Source organism: Oncorhynchus nerka, linkage group LG17 (assembly GCF_034236695.1).
Source record: "Oncorhynchus nerka isolate Pitt River linkage group LG17, Oner_Uvic_2.0, whole genome shotgun sequence".
Taxonomy (NCBI): domain Eukaryota; kingdom Metazoa; phylum Chordata; class Actinopteri; order Salmoniformes; family Salmonidae; genus Oncorhynchus; species Oncorhynchus nerka.
The window spans coordinates 14,368,605-14,396,408 of record NC_088412.1 but is presented as its reverse complement, the minus strand read 5'-3'; the positions used below and the strand labels follow the sequence as shown (position 1 = coordinate 14,396,408).

The window sequence follows — 27,804 nt, the reverse complement described above, 5'->3', positions numbered from 1 at the left end:
CAGTCTTCGCTATGAATCATCCATACATCAATTGTCTTAAATAATTTATTTACTAACTAAATCATCACAGAAAGGCATAAACAAACAGTAGATATAGTTACAAGGAAATGATAACGGAGTTTCCCTAGTGGGATAAACTGGTATCACGGCTTGGTGGACAAAAGGGAAGTGGGGGTCAACAGAGAGGCTGGAATTACGCAAATGAGTCACTACACACTTGATAATTATATTCATTGAAATGCGAATCCTTTGCACATGAACGCTCACTCATTCGGGAATATCTGCAATCAATATATATTTACACTCAGTGTGTCGTCGTGATCTCTGTTGGAATCATCCGTCTTTCTGTTGGAGAGTTCGTCTGATCGTCTCTCGTGGTTAGAATGGATACTTCAGAGTCCCATTTCAGAAATGTTCTTGTAGAATAGGTGTTTCGGCGGTTGTTGGTCTTCGCGTTCAATGGTACAGAATTCCTAGCTGCAGACTAGTAATTAGTATCAAAGATTTGTTCTTATTCTGTCGGTATCGATAGTCTCCGAGTTTAACCACGTGGTATGGTTAAGAATTCAGCCATCTAATCAAACCTTAACTCCCCCTGTGATGAGGTACTGGTCTCGTCTCAAACCTTAGCCCTCTCGTAATTGAGGTAAGCTGGTCTGGAGATGATTCTCCAGGTGGGGGTTACATTTGAAAGAGCAGAAAAAGGCTGTCCCATGACGCCAGATCAATGTCTGTGCTCATGGGGCGGGCCAATGACTTAATTAACTTTAAAGGGAATTGGGTTCCCTTTCACTAAACAGTTTAAAATCACATGACATAATTACACAAATAGTGTCATCTTTACTCATTCATTTTATACAACAATTAGATGCAAGCCTTATAACTGAGACTCTTGAATAACAGAGTTATGGTAATGTGGCTGTATTGTCTCTCATGCGTTTCAAAAACATTAAACGAAATGGAGCGGTCGTAGCTGGATTCTTCCCCGACCGTGTACACCTTCTCCAAAACATGTACAGTGTTCAGTTCTCAAGTTCTATGCTGGAGAAGAGGTTCCTTTGTTCTCCTGTGAAACCTTCTCTCTCTATATACTGTCTGGCCATGAGGAAGAGAGTCTCCTCCAGGAATTTACGACCTGAATGGAGAGAGAGAGATAACAGCAGCCTGGGAGAAGGCGAGAGAGAGAGGGGGAAGGCACGCTATACCCAAAGAGGGCCACGTCATGACATTGAGACCAGTCAAATGATCTCGATCTCTCTCTGAAATGCCACTCAATAAAATCCACATAGAAATAAACTAGTCATCTATTCAACTCCATGCCTTGCATTCACTAGGGGGTTCTTTTCAGTCACGAACATCGTTTTCACACTCGTAGATCAGACCAATCAGAAGAAATGAATTCCTTTACTGCTGAGGACCCATTGAAGGTGGCAGTTATTTGCAATGTCAGTATGTTGTTGTGTCAGTCCGGTATAGCAGTGGAGGACTGAAGTGAAGTGTCTTTCCGTGTCAACAGAAGGGCCTGGTGTGGTTAGATACATGGCTGTTATGAGGCTGGAGGGCCTCGTGTTGCTTCAGATACAGCCATGATGGCCCTTTTCAGTCCACCTGACCTCTGATCGTTGGCTGTTGACCCTTTCCTGATAATACACCTCGTTACCGTACAAGAGAAACAATGGCCTCTACAGTACCAGAGATTCTAAGGATAATCCACAATCCATTTATTTTGTTTTTCAGTTTCTTAGTCTCTCTAATTCTATTTTTCTCCCATCTTCCATGCAGTCCAACTCTTTTATTTATTTTTCTTACTCTCCCTCTACCTCCTCTCTCCATCTTCCCCTCACACTCTTTCTATCCCTTTCTCTCCCTTCTCAAACCCACCTTTTCTCCCTGTCACTTCCCTGGACCATGAAACTATGAAAAGACGTAGAAGAACTGAATCAAGCTATGCAGGAGGAAGATTAACAGATTAGTCCTTCATGTAAACCAGGGCTGCACAACCCTCTTCCTGGAGATCTACTGTCCTGTAGGTTTTCAGTCCAACGCTAATTTAGCACATCTGATTCAGCTAGTTAAGGTCTTGAGCAGCTAATTAGTAGAATCAGGTGTGTTAAATAAGGGTTGGATTGAAAACCCACAGGACAGTAGATCTCCAGGAAGAGGGTTGGACAGAAAAACCACAGGACAGTAGATCTCCAGGAAGAGGGTTGGACTGAAATCCCACAGGACGGTAGATCTCCAGGAAGAGGGTTGGAATGAAAACCCACAGGACAGTAGATCTCCAGGAAGAGGGTTGGAATGAAAACCCACAGGACAGTAGATCTCCAGGAAGAGGGTTGGACTGAAAACCCACAGGACGGTAGATCTCCAGGAAGAAGGTTGGACTGAAAACCCACAGGACGGTAGATCTCCAGGAAGAGGGTTGGACTGAAAACCCACAGGACAGTAGATCTCCAGGAAGAGGGTTGGACTGAAAACCCACAGGACAGTAGATCTCCAGGAAGAGGGTTGGACTGAAAACCCACAGGACAGTAGATCTCCAGGAAGAGGGTTGGAATGAAAACCCACAGGACAGTAGATCTCCAGGAAGAGGGTTGGACTGAAATCCCACAGGACGGTGGATCTCCAGGAAGAGGGTTGGACTGAAAACCCACAGTACGGTAGATCTCCAGGAAGAGGGTTGGACTGAAAACCCACAGGACAGTAGATCTCCAGGAAGAGGGTTGGACTGAAAACCCACAGGACGGTAGATCTCCAGGAAGAGGGTTGGACTGAAAACCCACAGGACAGTAGATCTCCAGGAAGAGGGTTGGACTGAAAACCCACAGGACAGTAGATCTCCAGGAAGAGGGTTGGACTGAAAACCCACAGGACAGTAGATCTCCAGGAAGAGGGTTGGACTGAAAACCCACAGGACAGTAGATCTCCAGGAAGAGGGTTGGACTGAAAACCCACAGGACAGTAGATCTCCAGGAAGAGGGTTGGACTGATAACCCACAGGACGGTAGATCTCCAGGAAGAGGGTTGGACTGAAAACCCACAGGATGGTAGATCTCCAGGAAGAGGGTTGGGCAGCCCTGATGTAAACCTTCATCCTCTCGCACATACTCACTGTACTCCTCATAGCTTTCCCTAATCCTCTCTCCATCACTAGTCTTTCAGTTGGGGGAGGAAAAAGGCTCATTTGCAGTGAATGCATGACTTGCCGTTTGTAGTAGACCGGGTTTTGGAGTCGGCTTAGGCCCTTCTGTAATGAATGTAAATACAGCTCGGCGCGCACCACACTTATCCTAATCACACAACACCACAACACTGTCTCTCTGCCATCAGTGTTTATGCCAATGTAAATATTTTAATTATCTCGACGATGATATATGTTTAATAGGCAATCTGTTCCCGGGCCTTTATCCCCGAGTGGGTTTAATGAAAGCTAATCGGGCACAGAGGCTGACGGCAGCACTGATTGGTGCGTTGACAAGGGTCAAACAACCAGCTCTCTAGTTTTTCGCTAGTGCGCGATGGGACAAGGACATCCCTGCCAACCAAACCCTCCCCTAACCCAGACGACGTCGCCGGCTGTGACAGAGCCTGGACTCAAACCAGGATCTCTAGTGGCACAGCTAGCACTGTGATGCAGTGCCTTAGACCACTGTGCCACTCGGGAGGCCATCTAACGGAAGTTTTAGTGTGTGAGGGAAAAGTCCTGTTAAAGTGAACTTGCCAGTGTTGAAGTGAACTTGCCAGTGTTGAAGTGAACTTGCCAGTGTTGAAGTGAACTTGCCAGTGTTGGAAGTGAACTTGCCAGTGTTGGAAGTGAACTTGCCAGTGTTGAAGTGAACTTGCTAGTGTTGGAAGTGAACTTGCCAGTGTTGAAGTGAACTTGCCAGTGTTGAAGTGAACTTGCCAGTGTTGAAGTGAACTTGCCAGTGTGTTGAAGTGAACTTGCCAGTGTGTTGAAGTGAACTTGCCAGTGTGTTGAAGTGAACTTGCCAGTGTGTTGAAGTGAACTTGCCAGTGTGTTGAAGTGAACTTGCCAGTGTGTTGAAGTGAACTTGCCAGTGTGTTGAAGTGAACTTGCCAGTGTGTTGAAGTGAACTTGGTTGATTGATAAACGCTGGTGATAGATTTTATGTTCGCTTCACTGAGGGTTTTTAGTTAGTTTCATCCCATGAAAAATCTCATGTTCAAGCACGTAAGGTTGACTTGGAGACCTTGCCAACATTTGGCAAAGGGAAATTCTCTTGTTAAGTGAACACAATTGAGTGAACAAGATCAACACACCATGACTGTCAATACTATCGTTTTAACCTGACCCACCTTGACACTCAGCTCAAAGTGACCTTGACCATGTCTAACAACAGTGTGTGAAAGTAAACTTGACAAGCGTTAAAATAAGGCTTCATTGAAAGGACAACTAGAAGGGAGAAGTGGTATAGTGTAAACTATAAATCATTCAATTTTAGCACGCCTCTAATGTTAGCACTGGGGCCTTAACCTGTTGCTCCTACCCTCTACTTTTTTGAACATTTTGTTAAAAATCGCGCAACATTTCAGCGCCCTGCTACTCATGCCAGGAATATAGTACGTTCATATGGTTAGAATGTGTGGATAGGAAACTCTCGGACGTTTTTAAAACTGGTTAAATCACGACTGTGGCTATTACATAACGTGCGTTACATCGGAAAGCGCAGGAAAACCTGATCACAGAAAATGGAAATAAATATCCTTGCGCCACTTCAAGCAATTGTTAACAGTGAGCCGAATAAGATAAGACCGAGCATTCAACTCCCACAGCATCCCCATGTTGTCGAGTATCTTGTGAATTTAATCATCTTTGATTCTTGGTTGAACCGAAAGAGGGGCACCGCTTACCTCTGGTCTCCGCCCAGATCATTCCGGAAGAGCTCTTTCCTGAAAAATTTTCCAAGACGACAGCTCATGATATTTACATCGCCTACGGATGATTTTTATCGCTTATTAACGTTTACTAATACCTAAAGTAGCATTACAAACGTATTTCGAAGTGTTTTGTGAAAGTTTATCGTCTACTTTTTGAATTTTAAAAAATGACGTTACGTTGTGAAATCGCTGTTTTTTTCGTTTATCACACAGTCTACATATAACGATATCTTGGCTTTATATGGCCCGATTTAATCGAAATAAAGACCCAATAGTGTTTATGGGACATCTAGGAGTGCCAACAAAGAAGATGGTGAAAGGTAATGACTGTTTTCTATTTTATTGTGCGGTTTGTGTAACGCCGAAATGCTAATTATTTTGTTTACGTCCCCTGCTGTGCTTTTCTGTTGTAGTGTATTGGTGCATGCTATCAGATAATAGCTTCTCATGCTGTCGCCGAAAAGCATTTTAAAAATCTGACTTGTTGCCTGGATTCACAACGAGTGTAGCTTTAATTTGATACCTTGCATGTGTATTTTAATGAACTTTTGAGTTTTAACTAATACTATTAGCATTTAGCGTAGCGCATTTGCATTTCCAGAGCTCTAGTTGGGACGCAAGCGTCCCAGGTAGAGGTAAGAGGTTAAAACCACCTGTTTCCCCCTACGTCAGACTCCGACACATACAGAAGTCCATTATGGTCCTTTTCTACGGGATACAGTACCTTTATGTGTGGTGTCAACATGTCCCATTGATGCATTTGAAATGTGCATGTGTTCTGAGACGATGCCGAGGGTCAGACCAACCTGTTCATTGGAGGAGATTGGTTGTCTATTTCTGTGGAGCTGCTGACAAGCCTGGAGACAGACCAGGGGCTGTAGGTCCTTGAAACGTCTCCATCCAGAGCGTGTGCACAGTCTGCTCTACTCTAAACGGTTTGCGCCTGGAGACAGACCAGGGGCTGTAGGTCCTTGAAACGTCTCCATCCAGAGCGTGTGCAGTCTGCTCTACTCTAAACGGTTTGCAAAGTTTCTTTCTTCCCGCTTCTTTCGTCTGAGTCCACAATGTTTTGGAGACGAGACACCTGAGGGGTCACGGAGCCAGTTAGACATATTTGGGATTAAAGATGGCTGGCTTCAGTTAGCTTCATATTCCTAATGTTAGTCTGGGATCTCTTGCGTCATCTATTTCACGAAGGTGGATACTGATTGACAACCTGCCATTAGACCTGCAGACTGGCTACTTATATGGTCTGTTAGTCTGTGTGTAACCCAGAACATTTTGGGGTCACAAGACACCTGGACTTCAGATCTCTTGTTTGTTTTGGTGGCATCAACAGACAGTTGCCAGACATATGACAGCAGCTGGACAATGGGAGTAACCTCTCAATGCAAAATGGCTGCCTCAGTGCCGGCATGTTCTGCCATCAACAGAATGTTGCACCAGGTTGTTGCAGCATAGCCAGTGGGCACACTACGCCGGGTGTGTCAGTGATGCCCATGTCTGCGACCAGGCATGTGCACAGATGGGGCTCTACCTGTACAAAGCATATGCATCTTTGCCCTTACCGTCTCCAAAGTGCCCTTTTGGGTGGTGGTATAATTTCCCCCCCAAAAATGTTTTCTTCATTTAGCCTACATCATCAATGTTGGGTCTGTTTGCCTGACACACGCAGAAAAGAGAGGCAGAAAGACATATAGAGATGAATCACAATTGGTAAAAGGAATGGAGCTAGCAAACTAAACTCAGCAAAAAAAGAAACGTCCTCTCACTCTTAACTGCGTTTATTTTCAGCAAACTTAACATGTGTAAATATTTGTATGAACGTAACAAGATTCAACAACTGAGACATAAACTTGTCCCTGAAAAAAGGGGGCACAAAATCAAAAGTAATAGTATCCGGTGTGGACAGCAGTTGCATTTCTCAAGAAGTTCCACAGACATGTGACGAACAAAAATTTAATAATGTGTACCTGAACAAAGGGGGGGATCAAAAGTAACAGTCAGTATCTGGTGTGGCCACCAGCTGCATTAACTTCTTGCGTCGAGCCATCCCGGATCCGGGATCGTGAATACAGCCTCAAGCTCATTACCATAACGCAACGTTAACTATTCATGAAAATCGCAAATGAAATGAAATAAATATGCTAGCTCTCAAGCTTAGCCTTTTGTTAACAACACTGTCATCTCAGATTTTCAAAAATATGCTTCTCAACCATAGCAAAACAAGCATTTGTGTAACAGTATTGATAGCTAGCGTTAGCATTAGCATTCAGCAGGCAACATTTTCACAAAAACCAGAAAACCATTCAAATAAAATCATTTACCTTTGAAGAACTTCTGATGTTTTCAATGAGGAGACAATGTTCAGTTTTTCCTGAAAGATTATTTGTGCAGGAGAAATCGGTCCGTTTACTGCGTCATGTTTGGCTACCAAAAAAAAACGAAAATTCAGTCATTACAACGCAAACTTTTTTCCAAATTAACTCCATAATATCGACAGAAACATGGCAAACGTTGTTTAGAATCAATCCTCAAGGTGTTTTTCACGTATCTATTCGATAAGTCACTCGTGGCAGTTTGGTTTCTCTGTTCAAAATGGAAAAATGCACGCACCTGGAGATTACGCAATAGTTTCGACGGAGGACACCGAGCGGACACCTGGTAAATGTAGTCTCTTATGGTCAATTTTCCAATGATATGCCTACAAATACGTCACAATGCTGCAAACACCTTGGGGAAACGACAGAAAGTGTAGGCTCATTCCTTGCGCATTCACAGCCATATAAGGAGACATTGGAACACAGCGCCTCAAAAATCTGGCTCACTTCCTGTATGAAATTTCATCTTGGTTTCGCCTGTATCATTGGTTCTGTGGCACTCACAGACAATATCTTTGCAGTTTTGGAAACGTCAGAGTGTTTTCTTTCCAAAGCTGTCAATTATATGCCTAGTCGAGCATCTTTTTGTGACAAAATATTGCGCTTAAAACGGGCACGTTTTTTTTATCCAATAATGAAATAGCGCCCCCATAGGTTGAAGAGGTTAAGTACTGCAGTGCATCTCGTCCCCATGGACTGCACCAGATTTGCCAGTTCTTGCTGTGAGATGTTACCCCACTCTTCCACCAAGGCACCTGCAAGTTCCCGGACATTTCTGGGGAGAATGGCCCTCGCCCTCCCATCCAACAGGTTCCAGACGTGCTCAATGGGATTGAGGTCCGGGCTCTTCGCTGGCCATGGCAGAAGACTGACATTCCTCTCTTGCAGGAAATCATGCACAGAACGAGCAGTATGGCTGGTGGCATTGTCATGCTGGAGGGTCATGTCAGGATGAGCCTGCAGGAATGGTACCACCTGAGGGAGGAGGATGTCTTCCCTGTAATTTACAGCATTGAGATTGCCTGCAATGACAACAAGCTCAGTCCGATGATGATGTGATACAATGCCCCAGACCATGACGGACCCTCCACCTCCAAATCGACCCCACTCCAGAGTACAGGCCTCGGTGTAATGCTCCTTCCTTCGACGATAAACACACATCTGACCATCACCCCTGGTGAGACAATACCGCGACTCGTCAGTGAAGAGCACTTTTTGCTAGTCCTGTCTGGTCCAGCGACGGTGGGTTTGTGCCCATAGGCGACATTGTTGCCGGTGATGTCTGGTGAGCCCTCAGTCCAGCCTATTGCGGACCGTCTGAGCACTGATGGAAGGACTGTGCGTTCCTGGTGCAACCCTGGCAGTTGTTGTTGCCTTCCTGAACCTGTCCACAGGTGTTCGGATGTACCAATCCTGTGCAGGTGTTGTTACATGTGGTCTGTCACTGCGAGGACGATCAGCTGTCGGCCCTGTCTTCCTGTGGCGCTGTCTTAGGCGTATCAAGGTATGGACATTGCGATGTATTGCCCTGGCCACATCTGCAGTCCTCATGCCTCCTTGCTGCATGCCTAAGGCACGTTCACGCAGATGAGCAGGGACCCTGGGCATCTTTCTTTTTGTGTTTTTCCAGAGTCAGTAGAAAGGCCTCTTAGTATCCTAAGTTTTCATAACTGACCTTAATTGCCTACCGTCTGTAAGCTGTTAGTGTCTTAACGAACGTTCCACAGGTGCATGTTCATTAATTGTTTATGGTTCATTGAACAAGCATGGAAACAGTTTTTAATTTAAACCTTTTACAATGCAGATCTGTGAAGTTATTTGGATTTTTACGAATTATCTTTGAAAGTTTTAATAAAAATTCCCTGTCTTAGGTCAGTTAGGATCACCACTTTATTTTAAGAATGTGAAATGTCAGAATAATAGTAGAGAGAATGAACCATTCTCTCCTTTTATTTCTTTCATGACATTCCCAGTGGGTCAGAAGTTTACATACACTCAGTTACTATTTGGTAGCATTGCCTTTAAATGGTTTAACTTGGGTCAAATGTTTCGGGTAGCCTTCCCACAATAAAGTTGGGGGATTTTTGGCCCATTCCTCCTGACAGAGCTGGTGTAACTGGGTCAGGTTTGTAGGCCTTCTTGCTCGCACATGCTTTTTCAGTTCTGCCCACAAAGGTTCTATAGGATTGAGGTCAGGGCTTTGTGATGGCCACTCCAATACCTTGACTTTGTTGTCCTTAAGCCATTTTGCCACAACTTTGGAAGTATGCTTGGGATCATTGTCCATTTGGAAGACACATTTGCTACCAAGCTTTACCTTCCTGACTAATGCCTTGAGATGTTGCTTCAATATATCCACATAATTTTCCATCCCCCTGATGCCATCTATTTTGTGAAGTGCACCAGTCGCTCCTGCAGCAAAGCACCCCCACAACATGATTCTGCCACCCCCGTGCTTCACGGTTGGATGGTGTTCTTCAGCTTGCAAGCCTCCCCCTTTTCCTCCAAACATAACGATGGTCATTATGGCCAAACAGTTCTATTTTTGTTTCATCAGACCAGAGGACATTTCTCCAAAAAGTACAATCTTAGTCCCCATGTGCAGTTGCAAACCGTAGTCTGGCTTTTTTATGGCGGTTTTGGAGCAGTGGCTTCTTCCTTGCTGAGCGGCCTTTCAGGTTATGTCGATATAGGACTTGTTTTACTGTGGATATAGATACTTTTGTACCCGTTTCCTCCAGCATCTTCACAATGTCCTTTGCTGTTGTTCTGGGATTGATTTGAACTTTTCGCACCAAAGTACGTTCATCTCTAGGAGACAGAACGCGTCTACTTCCTGAGCGGTATGACGGCTGTGTGGTCCCATGGTGTTTATACTTGCGTACTATTGTTTGTGCAGATGCACGTGGTACCTTCAGGCGTTTGGAAATTTCTCCCAAGGATGAACCAGACTTGTGGAGGTCTACAATTTTTTTGGGGCTGATTTCTTTTGATTTTCCCATCACTCCCAAAGAGGCACTGAGTTGGAAGGTAGGCCTTGAAATACATCCACAGGTACACCTCCAATTGACCCAAACAATGTCAATCAGAAGCTTCTAAAGCCTTGACAATTTTCTGGAATTTTCCAAGTTGTTTAAATGCACAGTCAACTTTGTGTATGTAAACTTCTGACCCACTGGAATTCTGATACAGTGAAGTATAAGTGAAATAATCTGTCTGTTAACAATTGTTGGAAAAATGAATTGTGTCATGCACAAAGTAGATGTCCTAACCCACTTAACAAGACATTTCTGGAGTAGTTGAAAAAAAAGTTTTAATGACTGCAACCTAAGTAGAGGTCATCCGATTATGATTTTTCAACGCCGATACCGATGATTGGAGGTCCAAAAAATTCTGATAAAAAAATTTTTTTTGGGGGGGGGATCTTAACAATTTTTTAAATGTATTTGTAATAATGACAATTACAACAATACTGAATGAACACTTATTTTAACTTAATATAATACATCAATAAAATCAATTTAGCCTCAAATAAATAATGAAACATGTTCAATTTGGTATAAATAATGCAAAAACAGTGTTGGAGAAGAAAGTAAAAGTGCAATATGTGCCATGTAAGAAAGCTAACGTTTCAGTTCCTTGCTCAGAACATGAGAACATATGAAAGCTGGTGGTTCCTTTTAACACGAGTCTTCAATATTCCCAGGTAAGAAGTTTTAGGTTGTGATTATTAAAGGAATTATAGGACTATTTCTCTCTATACCATTTGTATTTCATATACCTTTGACTATTGGATGTTCTTATAGGCACTTTAGTATTGCCAGTGTAACACTATAGCTTCCGTCCCTCTCCTCGCCCCTACCTGGGCTCGAACCAGGAACACATCGACAACAGCCACCCTCGAAGCAGCGTTACCCATGCAGAGCAAGGGGAACAACTACTCCAAGTCTCAGAGTGAGTGACGTTTTGAAACGCTATTAGCGCGCACCCCGCTAACTAGCTAGTTTCACATCGGTTACACCAGCCTAATCTCGGGAGTTGATAGGCTTGAAGTCATAAACAAAACGCACGAAAGTGCTCTTTGAATGAATGCTTACGAGCCTGCCTACCATCGCTCAGTCAGACTGCTCTATCAAATCATAGACTTAATTATAACATAATAACACACAGAAATACAAGCCTTAGGTCATTAATATGGTGGAATCTGGAAACTATCATCTCGAAAACAAAATGTTTATTCTTTCAGTGAAATACGGAACCGTTCCGTATTTTATCTAACGGGTGGCATCCATAAGTCTAAATATTCCTGTTACATTGCACAACCTTCAATGTTATTTCATGATTACGTAACATTCTGGCAAATTAGTTTGCAACGAGCCAGGCGGCCCAAACTGTTGCATATACCCTGACTCTGCGTGCAATGAACGCAAGAGAAGTGACACAATTTCACCTGGCTAATATTGCTAACCTGGATTTCTTTTAGCAACATATGCAAGTTTAAAAATATATACTTCTGTGTATTGATTTTAAGAAAGGCATTGATGTTTATGGTTAGGTACAGTCGTGCAACGATTGTGCTTTTTTCGCAAATGTGCTTTTCTTAAATCATCCCCCGTTTGGCGAAGTTGGCTCTTTGTTAGGAAGAAATAGTCTTCACACAGTTCGCAACGAGCCAGGCGGCCCAAACTGCTGCATATACCCTGACTCTGTTGCAAGAGCAGTGACACAATTTTCCTAGTTAAAAGAAATTCATGTCAGCAGGCAATATTAACTAAATATGCAGGTTTAAAAACATATACTTGTGTATTGATGTTTATGGTTAGTTACACATTGGAACAACGACAGTCCTTTTTTGCGAATGCGCACCGCATCGATTATATGCAACACAGGACACGCTAGATAAACTAGTAATATCATCAACCATGTGCAGTTAACTAGTGATTATGATTGATTGTTTTTTATAAGATAAGTTTAATGCTACCTAGCAACATACCTTGGCTTCTTACTGCATTCGCGTAACCGGCAGGCTCCTCGTGTAGTGCAATGGAAGGCAGGTGGTTAGAGCGTTGGACTAGTTAACTGTAAGGTTGCTAGATTGAATCCCCGAGCTGACAATGTAAAAATCTGTCGTTCTGCCCCTGAACAAAGTAGTTAACCCACCGTTCCTAGGGCGTCATTGAAAATAAGAACGTGTTCTTAACTGACTTGACAAGTTAAATAAAGATGTAAAAAAAAGAAAGGGGGGGGCCAAATCGGTGTCCAAAAATGCCAATTTCCGATTGATTGGACATTCCGATTAATCGGTTGACCTCTAAACCTAAGTGTATGTAAACTTCCGACTTCAACTGTAGATGACCTGGAGCCAGTGGGTTTGGCGACGAATATCAAGTGAGGACCAGCCAGCGAGAGCATACAGGTTGCAGTGGTGGGTAGTGTATGGGGCTTTGGTGACAAAACGGATGGCACTGTGATATACTGCATCCAATTTGTTGAGTAGAGTGTTGGAGGCTATTTTTTAAACGACACCCCCCGAAGTCAAGGATCGGTAGCATAGTCAGTTTTACGAGGGTATGTTTGGCAGCATGAATGAAGGATGCTTTGTTGCGAAATAGGAAGCCGATTCTAGATTTAATTTTGGATTGGAGATGCTTAATGTGAGTCTGGAAGGAGAGTTTACAGTCTAACCAGACATTTGTAGTTGTCCACATATTCTAAGTCAGGACCGTCCGGAGTAGTGATGCTAGACGGGCGATGAGTGAGTGTTGTTGCAGAAATAAATACAAGGCCTATGCTCGAAAAAGTGAACATTTCTACGACAGAGGAATGAATAGACGTATTTCCAAACGGGGAGGTGCCCTTTTTCCCCTTTGAGCACCAGCCTCCTGAAAGGTCTGTGCACGGCCCTGCCCAAGACTATGCCTGTTATTACTGGCATGGCGTCGATGACAGACTGTCAGCAGCTTTGAGTGCCATCCATGTCCCCTTACCCCTCTCATGCTGGAGGTGCCCTTGATGTTCAGGGCCACTGCCAGGGTGACACTGGAGAGAGAGGGGGGGGGAGCTGGCACCGGTTACGATCTGGCCAAACAAAAATTTCCCTGTGTGCCAAAATATCAAACCCCACCTCATTACATCGTGCTGCAGGTTTAGGGTTAGGGTGTGATGTCATGCCCTAGGCTGAAAGCAATCCCACACTTGAAGTCTGAAGTTATCAAAAGGAGAAAGGACAATGGAGATGGGAGAGAGAAGGGGGAGGGAATGAAGGCATACTGTGTCTGTGTTCCTTGCGCACACGTGTGTGTGTGTGTGTGTGTGTGTGTGTGTGTGTGTGTGTGTGTGTGTGTGTGTGTGTGGGCAGAAGACGAATTTCCGTTATAACGGACAAAGTAAGTTGTATTGAAGATTGCTCTGTTGATTCGTATGAAAGGAGCACACTGACCGTTTGTTTGCTGTAACTTTTCCTGTTCTCTGTAACAAAGGCTTTTTGAAGCAACTGCCAAGACCACCGCCACACTTCCTTCCTCTCCAAGGTGGTGAGGGTCGGCAAACAACACATCTGCCACGCTGACCCTCAACACAGGGATCCCACAGGGGTGCATGCTTAGTCCCCCCCTCTACTCCCTGTTCAAAGATTATTATTATTTTTTTTACATTTTAGTCATTTTCCAGTGACTTATATGAGCAATTAGGGTTAAGTGCCTTGCTCAAGGACACGTCAACAGATTTCTCACCTAGTCGGCTCTGGGATTTGAACCAGTGACTTTCGCTTACTGGCTCAACACTCTTAACTGCTAGGCTACCTGCTGCCCGACAGTGCGTGGCCGCCCTTCAACATCATTTGCATTGACACCTTTTTTTGTTGCACTGGCATTTTTGTACTGGCTCTATGCACTCTACCTAGACTCTACCCACACACTCACCCACTACCTAGACTCTACCCACACACTCACCCACTACCTACTCTACCCACACACTCACCCACTACCTAGACTCTACTCACCCACTACCTAGACTCTACCCACACACTCACCCACTACCTAGACTCTACCCACACACTCACCCACTATCTAGATTCTACCCACACACTCACCCACTACCTAGACTCTACCCACACACTCACCCACTATCTAGATTCTACCCACACTCTCACCCACTACCTAGACTCTACCCACACACTCACCCACTATCTAGATTCTACCCACACACTCACCCACTACCTAGACCCCCCCCGCACACACACACAGACAGAAATAGACACACTTTCACACTCTGCTGCTACTCTTATTTATTATCGATCCTGATTGTCTAGTCACTTTTACCCCCTACCTACATGTACATGTTACCTCAACTACCTGTTACCTCAGTACATTGACTCAGTACTGGTACACCTTGTATATCGCCTCGTTATTTTGTGTTACTATTTCCTTGATTATTTTTTTCGTTATTACCTTCTTTTTTTCCCTTCTTTTTTTTACTCTGTATTGTTGGGAAAGGGTTCGTAAGTAAGCATTTCACGGTAAAGTCTACACCTGTTGTATTTGGCGCATGTAACAAAATTACATTTGATTTATTTGAGGTGAACACAGAGTGCCTCTCCGAGAACTGAGAGGACTTGGAGTTTTCTGCAAAACAAACATCCCAAAAATAGAAGGGACTTGTTACGCTCTGATACAGGAGAGGCAATGGTCAAATGGGTGTTTTTAATGGTGCCTGTGTATCAGTTTAATGTCCCGTGGTCATCCTGTGTGGTTAATAACCTTCGTTAAAGTGATTTGTGCCGCCAGACACACCAATAGGATTCTACACACAGCCAGCCCACACTGATAAATGAGCCTACTTTCTCTGGGCCATTGCCATAGCTTTCTCTGACATCCCCGTTCTCGTAAGCATCTGTAGACTTTAGTTTACCCCATAGATCTGATTCCTTTTATGGCATTCCACGTGCGTGTGTGTGTCGGGGGACGTAAGACAGTGGTCGTCCTCAGTGGTCGTCCTCAGTGGTCGTCCTCAGTGGTCGTCCTCAGTGGTCGTCCTCAGTGGTCGTCCTCAGTGGTCGTCCTCAGTGGTCGTCCTCAGTGGTCATCTGTAGCCAAGCTACATTGTGTCACTGCCTCTCACTGTACTGTGAATGAAATCGCAGGCTGCAGTGCAGTCCTACTGGGAAGTCAATTGGCTGGAGAGAGGACATGAGAGAGTGAGGTACGGGTCAGGTAGTATTCCTCCCTATGACAGGGACACACCACCACCACTACAGAGCAGCAGGGTAAAAGACAGAACTGTAACCATGTGGAAGCAGGTAAAATAGGCCAGCTTGATTGAACCTTTAAACCCTTTAACCTTTTTATTTAACCATTTAAAAACCTTTGTTTTGATGGCGCTCACACTAAATTATATCAATCGAGAGGCATGGATATTATATACAGTATAGTCTTATGCAGTATTATGTACAGAGTGTTGTGCAGCTACAAAAGCTAACCATTAATCTGTTATGATGGTACAAGTCCGGTGCACGTACTAGCTTTAGCTGGGATTAGATTGAGACTTAAAGAGATCGAGATTTAGAGTTCTCATTTAGATTGAGAGGGAGAGGCTTTACTGAGCGCAACTGAAATAAATGAAGTTGAAATAAACCATTTAACAAAAGCCAGCGTGTGGGATGGAAGGCTAATTATTAGCTGTATGATGGACGACCTACATACAAAGGGCTACTTAAAATGTCTGTCTATGCCACCGCACACATACCCACAAACGTACACACATACATACACACATATCCTTATACATGTACACACATACAGATGCATGGACAGACACACACACACACACACACACACACACACACCCCTCTGTCCTCCCTCTGTCTGTCCGTCCTCCATCTGTCTGTCCTCCCTCCCTCCGTTTGTCCTCCATGTTCGTCTGTCCTCTGCCTTGCATTTCAAACAAATTTCATCTGGACACCTTTAAATTGACCTGAACTTTGACTGAACACACACCCACTCATCAAATAGAGGTTTCAAAGCAATCCATCTTTCGCAGGGCGGGACTCTCGCAAACCTGTCAGCGTTCTCGTGTCAGTAGATATGGAGACAAATGCCTCTACTTAGGATAGGGTGAGACGTCAGAGAGAGGGGAGGCTGCGTCCCAAATCGCACCCGATTCCCTATTTAGTGCACTCATTTTAACCAGGGTCCATATGGGTCCTGGTCAAAAGTAGTGCACTGTATAGGGAATAAGGTGCAGTTTGGGACATAACCAGAGAGTGGCGCTGTTCAAAGCCAACGTATTCAGCCTTTGATATATCAGTGACTTGGAAGGGTGTGTCTCAATGTCTGAGGTGAGAAATGCATAGGAGATACACCAATAACGTTAGTTAAACAGGTGCCATAAAACAAGTGGTGTCAACAGCTAAATGGACAGCGATTTAATTTATTCTGGGCCCATATTCAGAGTTTATATGGACAGGGGTGGACCTGATCCTAAATCAGCATTCCTACTCTGAGAAACTTTGTCAATAGGGGCCTTTGTTCTTTTTTGTGTGGTTTCATCATGAGAAAACAGTGAGAATGCACAGAGATCAAGCCTTTATCAAGATATTTTTACACACTGTTGTCTAGTCAATCTTATCAGAGGCATTTACACACTGTTGTCTAGTCAATCTTCTCAAATTGGGGGACTTTAGTGTGTGTTTGTTTGGGTGGGGGGGACAGATGGACAGACGTCCGTCTCTATCTCTCTCACTTTCTCTTTGTAGAAAGAGTCTTTGTTTGGCCGTGTGACTGCTGTCATGGTGAATAGTGTGTTTGCGTAACCCGGTGTGTTTGTGTAACCCGGTGTGTATGTGTAACCCGGTGTGTATGTGTAACCCGGTGTGTAACCCGGTGTGTTTGTGTAACCCGGTGTGTATGTGTAACCCGGTGTGTAACCCGGTGTGTTTGTGTAACCCGGTGTGTTTGTGTAACCCGGTGTGTTTGTGTAACCCGGTGTGTAACCCGGTGTGTATGTGTAACCCGGTGTGTTTGTGTAACCCGGTGTGTTTGTGTAACCCGGTGTGTTTGCGTAACCCGGTGTGTTTGTGTAACCCGGTGTGTTTGTGTAACCCGGTGTGTTTGTGTAACCCGGTGTGTATGTGTAACCCGGTGTGTAACCCGGTGTGTTTGTGTAACCTGGTGTGTAACCCGGTGTGTATGCGTAACCCGGTGTGTATGTGTAACCCGGTGTGTATGTGTAACCCGGTGTGTATGTGTAACCCGGTGTGTAACCCGGTGTGTATGTGTAACCCGGTGTGTAACCCGGTGTGTATGTGTAACCCGGTGTGTTTGTGTAACCCGGTGTGTTTGTGTAACCCGGTGTGTATTTGTAACCCGGTGTGTTTGTGTAACCCGGTGTGTAACCCGGTGTGTTTGCGTAACCCGGTGTGTATGTGTAACCCGGTGTGTTTGCGTAACCCGGTGTGTTTGTGTAACCCGGTGTGTTTGTGTAACCCGGTGTGTTTGTGTAACCCGGTGTGTTTGTGTAACCCGGTGTGTATTTGTAACCCGGTGTGTTTGTGTAACCCGGTGTGTTTGCGTAACCCGGTGTGTTTGTGTAACCCGGTGTGTAACCCGGTGTGTTTGCGTAACCCGGTGTGTATGTGTAACCCGGTGTGTTTGTGTAACCCGGTGTGTTTGTGTAACCCGGTGTGTTTGTGTAACCCGGTGTGTTTGTGTAACCCGGTGTGTTTGTGTAACCCGGTGTGTATTTGTAACCCGGTGTGTTTGTGTAACCCGGTGTGTTTGCGTAACCCGGTGTGTTTGCGTAACCCGGTGTGTTTGCGTAACCCGGTGTGTTTGCGTAACCCGGTGTGTATGCGTAACCCGGTGTGTTTGTGTAACCCGGTGTGTTTGTGTAACCCGGTGTGTTTGTGTAACCCGGTGTGTATGTGTAACCCGGTGTGTTTGTGTAACCTGGTGTGTATGTGTAACCCGGTGTGTTTGTGTAACCCGGTGTGTATGTGTAACCCGGTGTGTATGTGTAACCCGGTGTGTAACCCGGTGTGTATGTGTAACCCGGTGTGTATGTGTAACCCGGTGTGTATGTGTAACCCGGTGTGTATGTGTAACCCGGTGTGTAACCCGGTGTGTATGTGTAACCCGGTGTGTATGTGTAACCCGGTGTGTAACCCGGTGTGTATGTGTAACCCGGTGTGTATGTGTAACCCGGTGTGTTTGTGTAACCCGGTGTGTATGCGTAACCCGGTGTGTATGCGTAACCCGGTGTGTTTGCGTAACCCGGTGTGTATGTGTAACCCGGTGTGTAACCCGGTGTGTAACCCGGTGTGTATGTGTAACCCGGTGTGTATGTGTAACCCGGTGTGTAATCCGGTGTGTTTGCGTAACCCGGTGTGTAACCCGGTGTGTATGCGTAACCCGGTGTGTATGCGTAACCCGGTGTGTTTGCGTAACCCGGTGTGTTTGTGTAACCCGGTGTGTTTGCGTAACCCGGTGTGTTTGTGTAACCCGGTGTGTAACCCGGTGTGTATGTGTAACCCGGTGTGTTTGTGTAACCCGGTGTGTATGTGTAACCCGGTGTGTTTGTGTAACCCGGTGTGTTTGTGTAACCCGGTGTGTTTGCGTAACCCGGTGTGTTTGCGTAACCCGGTGTGTATGCGTAACCCGGTGTGTAACCCGGTGTGTTTGCGTAACCCGGTGTGTATGTGTAACCCGGTGTGTAACCCGGTGTGTTTGTGTAACCCGGTGTGTAACCCGGTGTGTTTGCGTAACCCGGTGTGTTTGCGTAACCCGGTGTGTATGCGTAACCCGGTGTGTTTGTGTAACCCGGTGTGTTTGTGTAACCCGGTGTGTATGTGTAACCCGGTGTGTTTGCGTAACCCGGTGTGTAACCCGGTGTGTATGTGTAACCCGGTGTGTATGTGTAACCCGGTGTGTTTGTGTAACCCGGTGTGTAACCCGGTGTGTAACCCGGTGTGAATGTGTAACCCGGTGTGTATGTGTAACCCGGTGTGTAACCCGGTGTGTATGTGTAACCCGGTGTGTTTGTGTAACCCGGTGTGTAATCCGGTGTGTATGTGTAACCCGGTGTGTATGTGTAACCCGGTATGTAACCCGGTGTGTTTGCGTAACCCGGTGTGTAACCCGGTGTGTTTGTGTAACCCGGTGTGTTTGTGTAACCCGGTGTGTTTGTGTAACCCGGTGTGTTTGTGTAACCCGGTGTGTATGTGTAACCCGGTGTGTATGTGTAACCCGGTGTGTTTGCGTAACCCGGTGTGTATGTGTAACCCAGTGTGTATGTGTAACCCGGTGTGTTTGCGTAACCCGGTGTGTATGTGTAACCCGGTGTGTATGTGTAACCCGGTGTGTTTGCGTAACCCGGTGTGTATGTGTAACCCGGTGTGTTTGTGTAACCCGGCGACTGCCGGTCGTCACTCATGCATGTCATCTGGATACCGCCGACTTTATGACGAGTCAGATGGAGGGTCACATGGCACCAGTAGGTTTTTGAAGCAGAGAGCAGTCTGCAGCATGGGCTATGTCCCAAATGATACCCCATTCCCTATGTAGTGGACTGCTTTTGACAAGGGCCCATAGAGTCAAAAGTAGTGCACTGTATAGGGAATGGGGTGCGATTAGGGACACAGACATGCACTAGAGCACATATGACCTTCCAGCCTCTCACACTGTGATAGTGGTCTGCTTTCTGATAGGGAGATGCAGACAGTACTGGGTGAGGAGAAAATAGTTTTCAGCCAAGTTTGACTGACAGGCGTAGGCCTATTATAGGAACAGTCTGTTTGGTTTTGCTGACGCTCCTGACAGTGAAGCAGACAATGTCTTTGTGGTACAAACGCTGGCTGGTTTTGTTGATAGAAATGTTGTGTTTGCGCTGTTGAGATCAGAGAGGCAGTGCATTAACAGGTTTGTGTGCGCGCATCAATAACAGCCCTTAGCTGCTGACGGTGTCCTGACAGGCCTCATTACAGATCATCTGACAGAACACAGCACCTGCATACGGAGCCTCTGACAGAACACAGCACCTGCGTACAGAGCCTCTGACGGAACACAGCACCTGCATACGGAGCCTCTGACGGAACACAGCACCTGCATACGGAGCCTCTGACAGAACACAGCACCTGCATACAGAGCCTCTGACGGAACACAGCACCTGCATACGGATCCTCTGACGGAACACAGCACCTGCATACGGAGCCTCTGACGGAACACAGCACCTGCGTACGGAGCCTCTGACGGAACACACCACCTGCATACGGAGCCTCTGACGGAACACAGCACCTGCATACGGAGCCTCTGACGGAACACAGCACCTGCGTACGGAGCCTCTGACGGAACACACCACCTGCATACGGAGCCTCTGACGGAACACAGCACCTGCATACGGAGCCTCTGACGGAACACACCACCTGCGTACGGAGCCTCTGACGGAACACAGGACCTGCGTACGGAGCCTCTGACGGAACACACCACCTGCGTACGGAGCCTCTGACGGAACACAGCACCTGCGTACGGAGCCTCTGACGGAACACAGCACCTGCTTACGGAGCCTCTGACGGAACACAGCACTTCAATCGCCCTGCTAAGCACAGCCTGCTTTTACAGTCCACACACACACACGCTTGTATAGTACACACACACACACACACACACACACACACACACACGTTTCACACCCATTGGAAACTTAAATTGAGTCTGAAATGGGAGCAGATAAAGCAAATGTAGATTAAATGCTGTACTAATCCAGACTGGAGTGTCCTCACATACCCCATCAGACGTTCTAGGTCAGCAGGTAGCCTAGTGGTTAGAGCATTGGGCCAGTAACTGACGGGTACTTGTTCGAACTCCTGAGCCGATAAAGCTCTGTCGATGTGCCCTTGAGCAAGGCACTTAATTGCCCCAATTGCTCTTGTAAGTCTGCTAAATGACAAAAAAAGACAACACATTTTAGGTAAATACCTTCCCATAACAGCCCTCTGAGAAGAAATGTCTGCTTCTCTTAAAAAACACCATACAGGTTGATCGAAATAACCCACTGGCATTACTGCTGAGATCTACCCTCTAAATAACCCACTGGCATTACTGCTGAGTTCTACCCTCTAAATAACCCACTGACATTACTGCTGAGTTCTACCCTCTAAATAACCCACTGACATTACTGCTGAGTTCTACCCTCTAAATAACCCACTGACATTACTGCTGAGATCTACCCTCTAAAAAACCCACTGGCATTACTGCTGAGATCTACCCTCTAAATAACACACTGGCATTACTGCTGAGTTCTACCCTCTAAATAACCCACTGACATTACTGCTGAGTTCTACCCTCTAAATAACCCACTGACATTACTGCTGAGCTCTATCCTCTAAATAACCCACTGACATTACTGCTGAGTTCTACCCTCTAAATAACCCACTGACATTACTGCTGAGTTCTACCCTCTAAATAACCCACTGACATTACTGCTGAGCTCTATCCTCTAAATAACCCACTGACATTACTGCTGAGCTCTATCCTCTAAATAACCCACTGACATTACTGCTGAGTTCTACCCTCTAAATAACCCACTGACATTACTGCTGAGATCTACCCTCTAAATAACCCACTGACATTACTACTGAGTTCTACCCTCTAAATAACCCACTGACATTACTGCTGAGATCTACCCTCTAAATAACCCACTGACATTACTGCTGAGATCTATCCTCTAAATAACCCACTGACATTACTGCTGAGTTCTACCTTCTAAATAACCCACTGACATTACTGCTGAGATCTACCCTCTAAATAACCCACTGACATTACTGCTGAGTTCTACCCTCTAAATAACCCACTGACATTACTGCTGAGCTCTACCCTCTAAATAACCCACTGACATTACTGCTGAGTTCTACCCTCTAAATAACCCACTGACATTACTGCTGAGATCTATCCTCTAAATAACCCACTGACATTACTGCTGAGTTCTACCCTCTAAATAACCCACTGACATTACTGCTGAGATCTACCCTCTAAATAACCCACTGACATTACTGCTGAGTTCTACCCTCTAAATAACCCACTGACATTACTGCTGAGATCTACCCTCTAAATAACCCACTGACATTACTGCTGAGATCTACCCTCTAAATAACCCACTGACATTACTGCTGAGCTCTATCCTCTAAATAACCCACTGACATTACTGCTGAGTTCTACCCTCTAAATAACCCACTGACATTACTGCTGAGATCTACCCTCTAAATAACCCACTGGCATTACTGCTGAGTTCTACCCTCTAAATAACCCACTGACATTACTGCTGAGATCTACCCTCTCCTTGTTAGGGTTTTCTGTGGTTGTCCGTTCCACCTGTGTCTTTATCCAGGTACTTCCACAGCATTCTCAAAACTAGCTAGATAGAGAGCTAACATTTATGGGGTCCTATTGTTACTGTAATTTAATTATGCCAGTGTGTATTCATTAATTGAAAACCCTCAATCTATTGTATGAGAATTTGTAAGTTTCTTGTTTGCATAAAATAGACGGAGACCAGCCATTTCAATAATAGGTAAGAATTTATTCTCGGACCGCGCTGCCACGTTACCACGAGCAAGAGTTTATATACAATAACATAACGTCATTTCATTGCTTAACAGAATCCCCTCCTCTCGACCAGGACAAAGTGAGGTTAAAAGTTCATTCTAACTTACTAACACACTCCCAGGTCACACAACATAACTGAATTAACTTTTGACTCCTCAACACTATCAATCACCACTTAGCTGACAGTTCTAATTAACAGAAACCTAGGAATGCACTCACTGTCTTATCTAAAACACCCCAGAGCTCAGTTTGGTCGGTTCAACCATAGGTTAACTACCTTATCTGTTTACTTAATCCACAAACCATTTATTTCTTCCTAGTTGGAATGGTGTTCATTAACTTTAAATACTTCTTGTCCGTGTCACACAATCCCTTCTAATGAACTCATATTGTTAATAAGATATAATAAAACAGAGTATACGTTTACTTAGTTACAGTTCTATTTGAAATGGGGATATTGTTTATTCATTTATTCATAATAATTCTAACACCTATACCCCCAAACAACTCCAAAATACCAAACTACCAGAAACAAACCCCAAATACCAGAGAATACTCTAAACATCTACCCCAAGAAACTACCAGGAACTACCCCCAAATTAAACTGCATTAATGTTCCTCAGTCCTCAAACCAGGCCTTTTGTTACCACGCTCTTAAACAACACCACAAAACTCAATATCGCTGGTAATTTCCGACCCTCTGACTGGCGTGACATTGATGCCATGCATGCACTATGGAAAATGGCTTCCAATCAAACCAATACTATTCCATTCATACTTGGTGTCAGTCAGAGCAATCAGACAGATTTATCACAGTGGTTCAACCACAGTGGTGCATCAAATATCAGATTATGAAATAAATTAGCATTGATTTGTTTCTGTTTGTTAGTCGGTGGCTGGGACAGCTGGTTCTGTTTGTTAGTCGGTGGCTGGGACAGCTGGTTCTGTATGTTAGTCGGTGGCTGGGACAGCTGGTTCTGTTAGTCGGTGGCTGGGACAGCTGGTTCTGTTTGTTAGTCGGTGGCTGGGACAGCTGGTTCTGTCTGTTAGTCGGTGGCTGGGACAGCTGGTTCTGTCTGTTAGTCGGTGGCTGGGACAGCTGGTTCTGTTTGTTAGTCGGTGGCTGGGACAGCTGGTTCTGTGTTAGTCGGTGGCTGGTACAGCTGGTGAACCTGAAGACCCTATCTATAATATCATTCCCAATAGCCATTTGTCAATGGGCTTTTTCATGACTGATTTGGTTGACTCCCGAGTGACAAAGTGGTCTAAGGCATCTCAGTGCTTGAGGCGTCACTACAGATACCCTGGTTTGATTCTAGGCTGTATCACAACCGGACGTGATTGGGAATCGCATAGGGCGGCCCAGCGTCGTCCGAGGTTTGGCCGGTGTAGGTCGTCATTGTATAATGATAAGAATTTGAGAATTTGATAAGAATTTGAGGTTGGGAGCAGAGGTTGGGAGCAGAGGTTGGGAGCAGAGGTTGGGAGCAGAGGTTGGGAGCAGAGGTTGGGAGCAGAGGTTGGGAGCAGAGGTTGGGAGGTTGGGAGCAGGCAAAAACCCAGTGCTTTTCTCTATTGTATAACGCCTTTAGGACCTGGAACTGGCACTGGTTGTTTACAAGCAATGATGTTGGATGACATCAGTGTAATATTCCATTTTGCTGTTGAATTTGATGGGGATATGTGAGCATGTCACCATCTTAGGTGAGTGGCACTGCCATCCCCTGGGCAGCGCTTTCATTTCGGTTCAGCCTTTATCGCTAATACTCGGTCCTCTATCCACCTAGACAGCAGTACAACCTTTTCTAAGAGAATTTTCTTTGATTCAGTTTGATTTGTCCTCCGAGACATATTCCTATCTAGAGCATTGTGTGTATTTGCCTGTGTTGTGTCCCAAATTGAACCCTGTTCGCTATTGAGTGCTCTACTTTTGACAATCATCCATAGGGTTCTGGTGGAACGTAGTGCACCACATAGGGCTCTGGTGGAAAGTAGTGCACTACATAGGATACTAACTCTATAAAGATAAATAGTGTCACTGCAGCCTCTTCACACATCACTGTGTGTATTGGACCAGAGGGCTTTTTTCCTTCCTTAAAACCAGGAAGTGAGCTCTCAGCTGTCACTCCACATCAGCTCCTACAGGAACAGAAACTGACAGGAACAAGGACAGCAGCAGCTCCTGTACAGGGATCTGATGGAGGGAATCTGTTGGGAGGGTGCTGTGTTGCCAAGTGTGCCCCTGTCAAGTGTGCCCCTGTCACTTGGCTGCGTGCCAAATTGCACCCTATTCCCTACATAGTGCACAACCATTGACCAAGGCTTATCAAAAGTAGTACACTATGTAGGGATTAGGGTCCCATTTGGGATGCTACCATACCTGACGGTCCTCTCCCTGTGTCACTGGCTGAGGGGGGAATCGATGGAGGCCCTGCCTGGCTGACCTCTCTCACCCTGTGTCACTGGCTGAGGGAGGAATCGATGGAGGCCCTGCCTGGCCTGACAGCCTTCTCTTTCTATGTGTCCGGTGTTTCATGCTGAGCCTAACACTTTAGGAGGAGATCATAGGAGCTGTCCAGGGTGGGGGCCACTGCCCCCTTCACATTCTACACACGCCTGGGAAAGTCTGGGGGGGTATGAGGGTGGTGTTAGGCGTTTGAAACCTGCTACGCCCCTAGAGAATGATCAGCTTGTGTCCACATGTGAGTTGGAAGGGGGTGACAATCCAGCGTGATGACCACAGACTGATTCGACAGCCAGGGATGCTAATTTTGTTCCACTCTGTTTCATCCCCCACCTCTCCTCCACCCTCCATCCCCCACTTCCTTCTCTTATCCTCTGGTCCTCTCACAGCCATAACCAGAGGACCACGTCGTTCCGGCACCCCGTGACGGGACAGGTGTCTCGGGAGAACGTGGATTTTATCCTCCAAGAACAGTGAGTGACTCATCTCCTCTTATCTGTCCTTTATGCAATGAAAACTTTTGGTTCTCAGAATGTCGCTGGTATGCTAGTTGGTAATGGTCAGAAACAGACCTCTGGTCTCTCAGGATTGTCAACATATTTATTTGGGACTACGAGTGTGTAAACCTCAAACACTGTGCCGAGCTTAAGCATCTATATTCATTTGTATTCATACAGCGTCTCAGACAGATATCAATCTTCAGAGTTAATTCAACTATGTATATTATTTGAGACCGTAGATAGGAGCCTTAGAAATTGTGGCGATGGCCAGATATGTCAAGGTATATGAATCAGTGAAACAGTCAGCTTTGGAGTAATGGAATAGCGGTTAAAGCCAGTACTGTTGGGGAAGCTGAAATGTGGGAACGTTGGCTAGATCAGTAGATGTTATTTGGAGTAATGGAATAGCGGTTAAAGCCAGTACTGTTGGGGAAGCTGAAATGTGGAGTATAAGGGAAAGGGGGATACCTAGTCAGTTGTACAGCTGAATGCGTCTTCTGCATTTAACCCAACTGAATCAGAGAGGTGCAGGGGGCTGCCTTAATCAACATCCACGTCTTCGGGGCCCAGGGACCAGTGGGTTAACTGCCTTGCTCAGGCCAGCAACCTTTCGGTTACTGGCCCAACACTCTAACCACTAGGCTACCTTTACTTCACATTGGGTGTGAAGTTAAGGGCAATGCCCATGTTGTTGAGATTATGGAACAGAGTGATACGTTAACCCAAATAGGATGTTATTTGTCTCTCTATGGATCAACAAGGTGGGAGGCTGTACCTCCATCGTTAGCAATGTTCCTGCTCAAATCTCCTTAGCTGGCCTCTACCAGGCCATCCTAACCCTGACTATTTGATCCAAAATGATGGCAAAGTGTCAGTACAACTAGGATTTACCACCTAACCTGCTCGACACAGTGACCTCACTGTCAAGACTGTGAAATGTCACCTCTATTTATCTCTTGCTCTCATTTCTCTCTTCGCTCTCTTTTTGCCTTATTCATTCATCTCTTTTCGTGGTTCTGCCCTCAGCAGAAGGATATTCTGGAGAAATGGACAAAGTTCTCAGAACAAGTGGAACCTTGTAGTTTGTAGAACCTTGTATTTGGTAGTACCTTGTCAGAAGTCTTTTGGAGTGTCACTTCCTGTGCCCTAACCTTACATGGGGGACCAAGGATGAGTGATTTTCGACCACCTTTAGAACAAAGCGCCAGTTTCCCAGCCCTGTGTCAGGGTCCAACGCTTTCGCACAAGATGACAAAGATATTAAAGGTTGAGCTCAAAGGGTCGTTCCACCTCACCGTAAAACTACTGTGACAAGTATGAGTTCATACAGAACTTTCTTATCTATTAAATATCTCATTGCATGTGTACTGCCTTCCAAAAACAAAAAGCTAAATGGCCGTGGAGCTGACAACAGCAGCATACAGTTTTAAAAGAGATCCCAGAGACTCACCAACTTAGCGCTCAGCTCTCAACCTCTCTCCACAATCTCTCTCTGATACTCTCTCGATCCCCCTCTCTTGTTCTCCTCCTGTGTCTGGCAGAGAACAGGGGGGCACATTCTCCTGCCATGTTCTGATGGATCCGTCTCATTAACAGCTTTGTGGGCGTGGAGGGCTATATGACCCACGCAGATAATGTGTCACAGCCGCTCAGCCGCTCAACCTGTACAACCTCTACTACCGCATACAGAGGAACAGGCCAGAGAGGGGGTGTGTGTGGTATACCTAACGTGGAATTTCTTTTAAATAACGTCTCTCAAACAGCTGGTGCAGCAAGTTTGACCACAATAATTATGTAATGTCTCAATGCAGCTGCAGCCTTCAAAATGTTTTGGGGATTTTGTATTTTTCCCTTTATTTTACCAGGTAAGTTGACTGAGAACACATTCTCCATTACAGCAACAACCTGGGGAATAGTTACAGGGGAGATGGATGAGCCAATTAGAAGCTGGGGATGATTAGGTGGTC

At 45.4% G+C, this 27,804-nt stretch overlaps 1 protein-coding gene across 1 annotated transcript in view; it reads left to right on the top strand.

Annotated features, from left to right (window-relative positions):
* The window catches only part of LOC115144711 (pleckstrin homology domain-containing family A member 7-like), a 233,213-nt gene that overhangs the window by 85,079 nt on the left and 120,330 nt on the right, over positions 1-27,804 (top strand). The window contains 1 exon segment of the mRNA XM_065002989.1: positions 25,727-25,810. Within this exon segment, the coding sequence (XP_064859061.1) occupies positions 25,727-25,810 (84 nt within the window).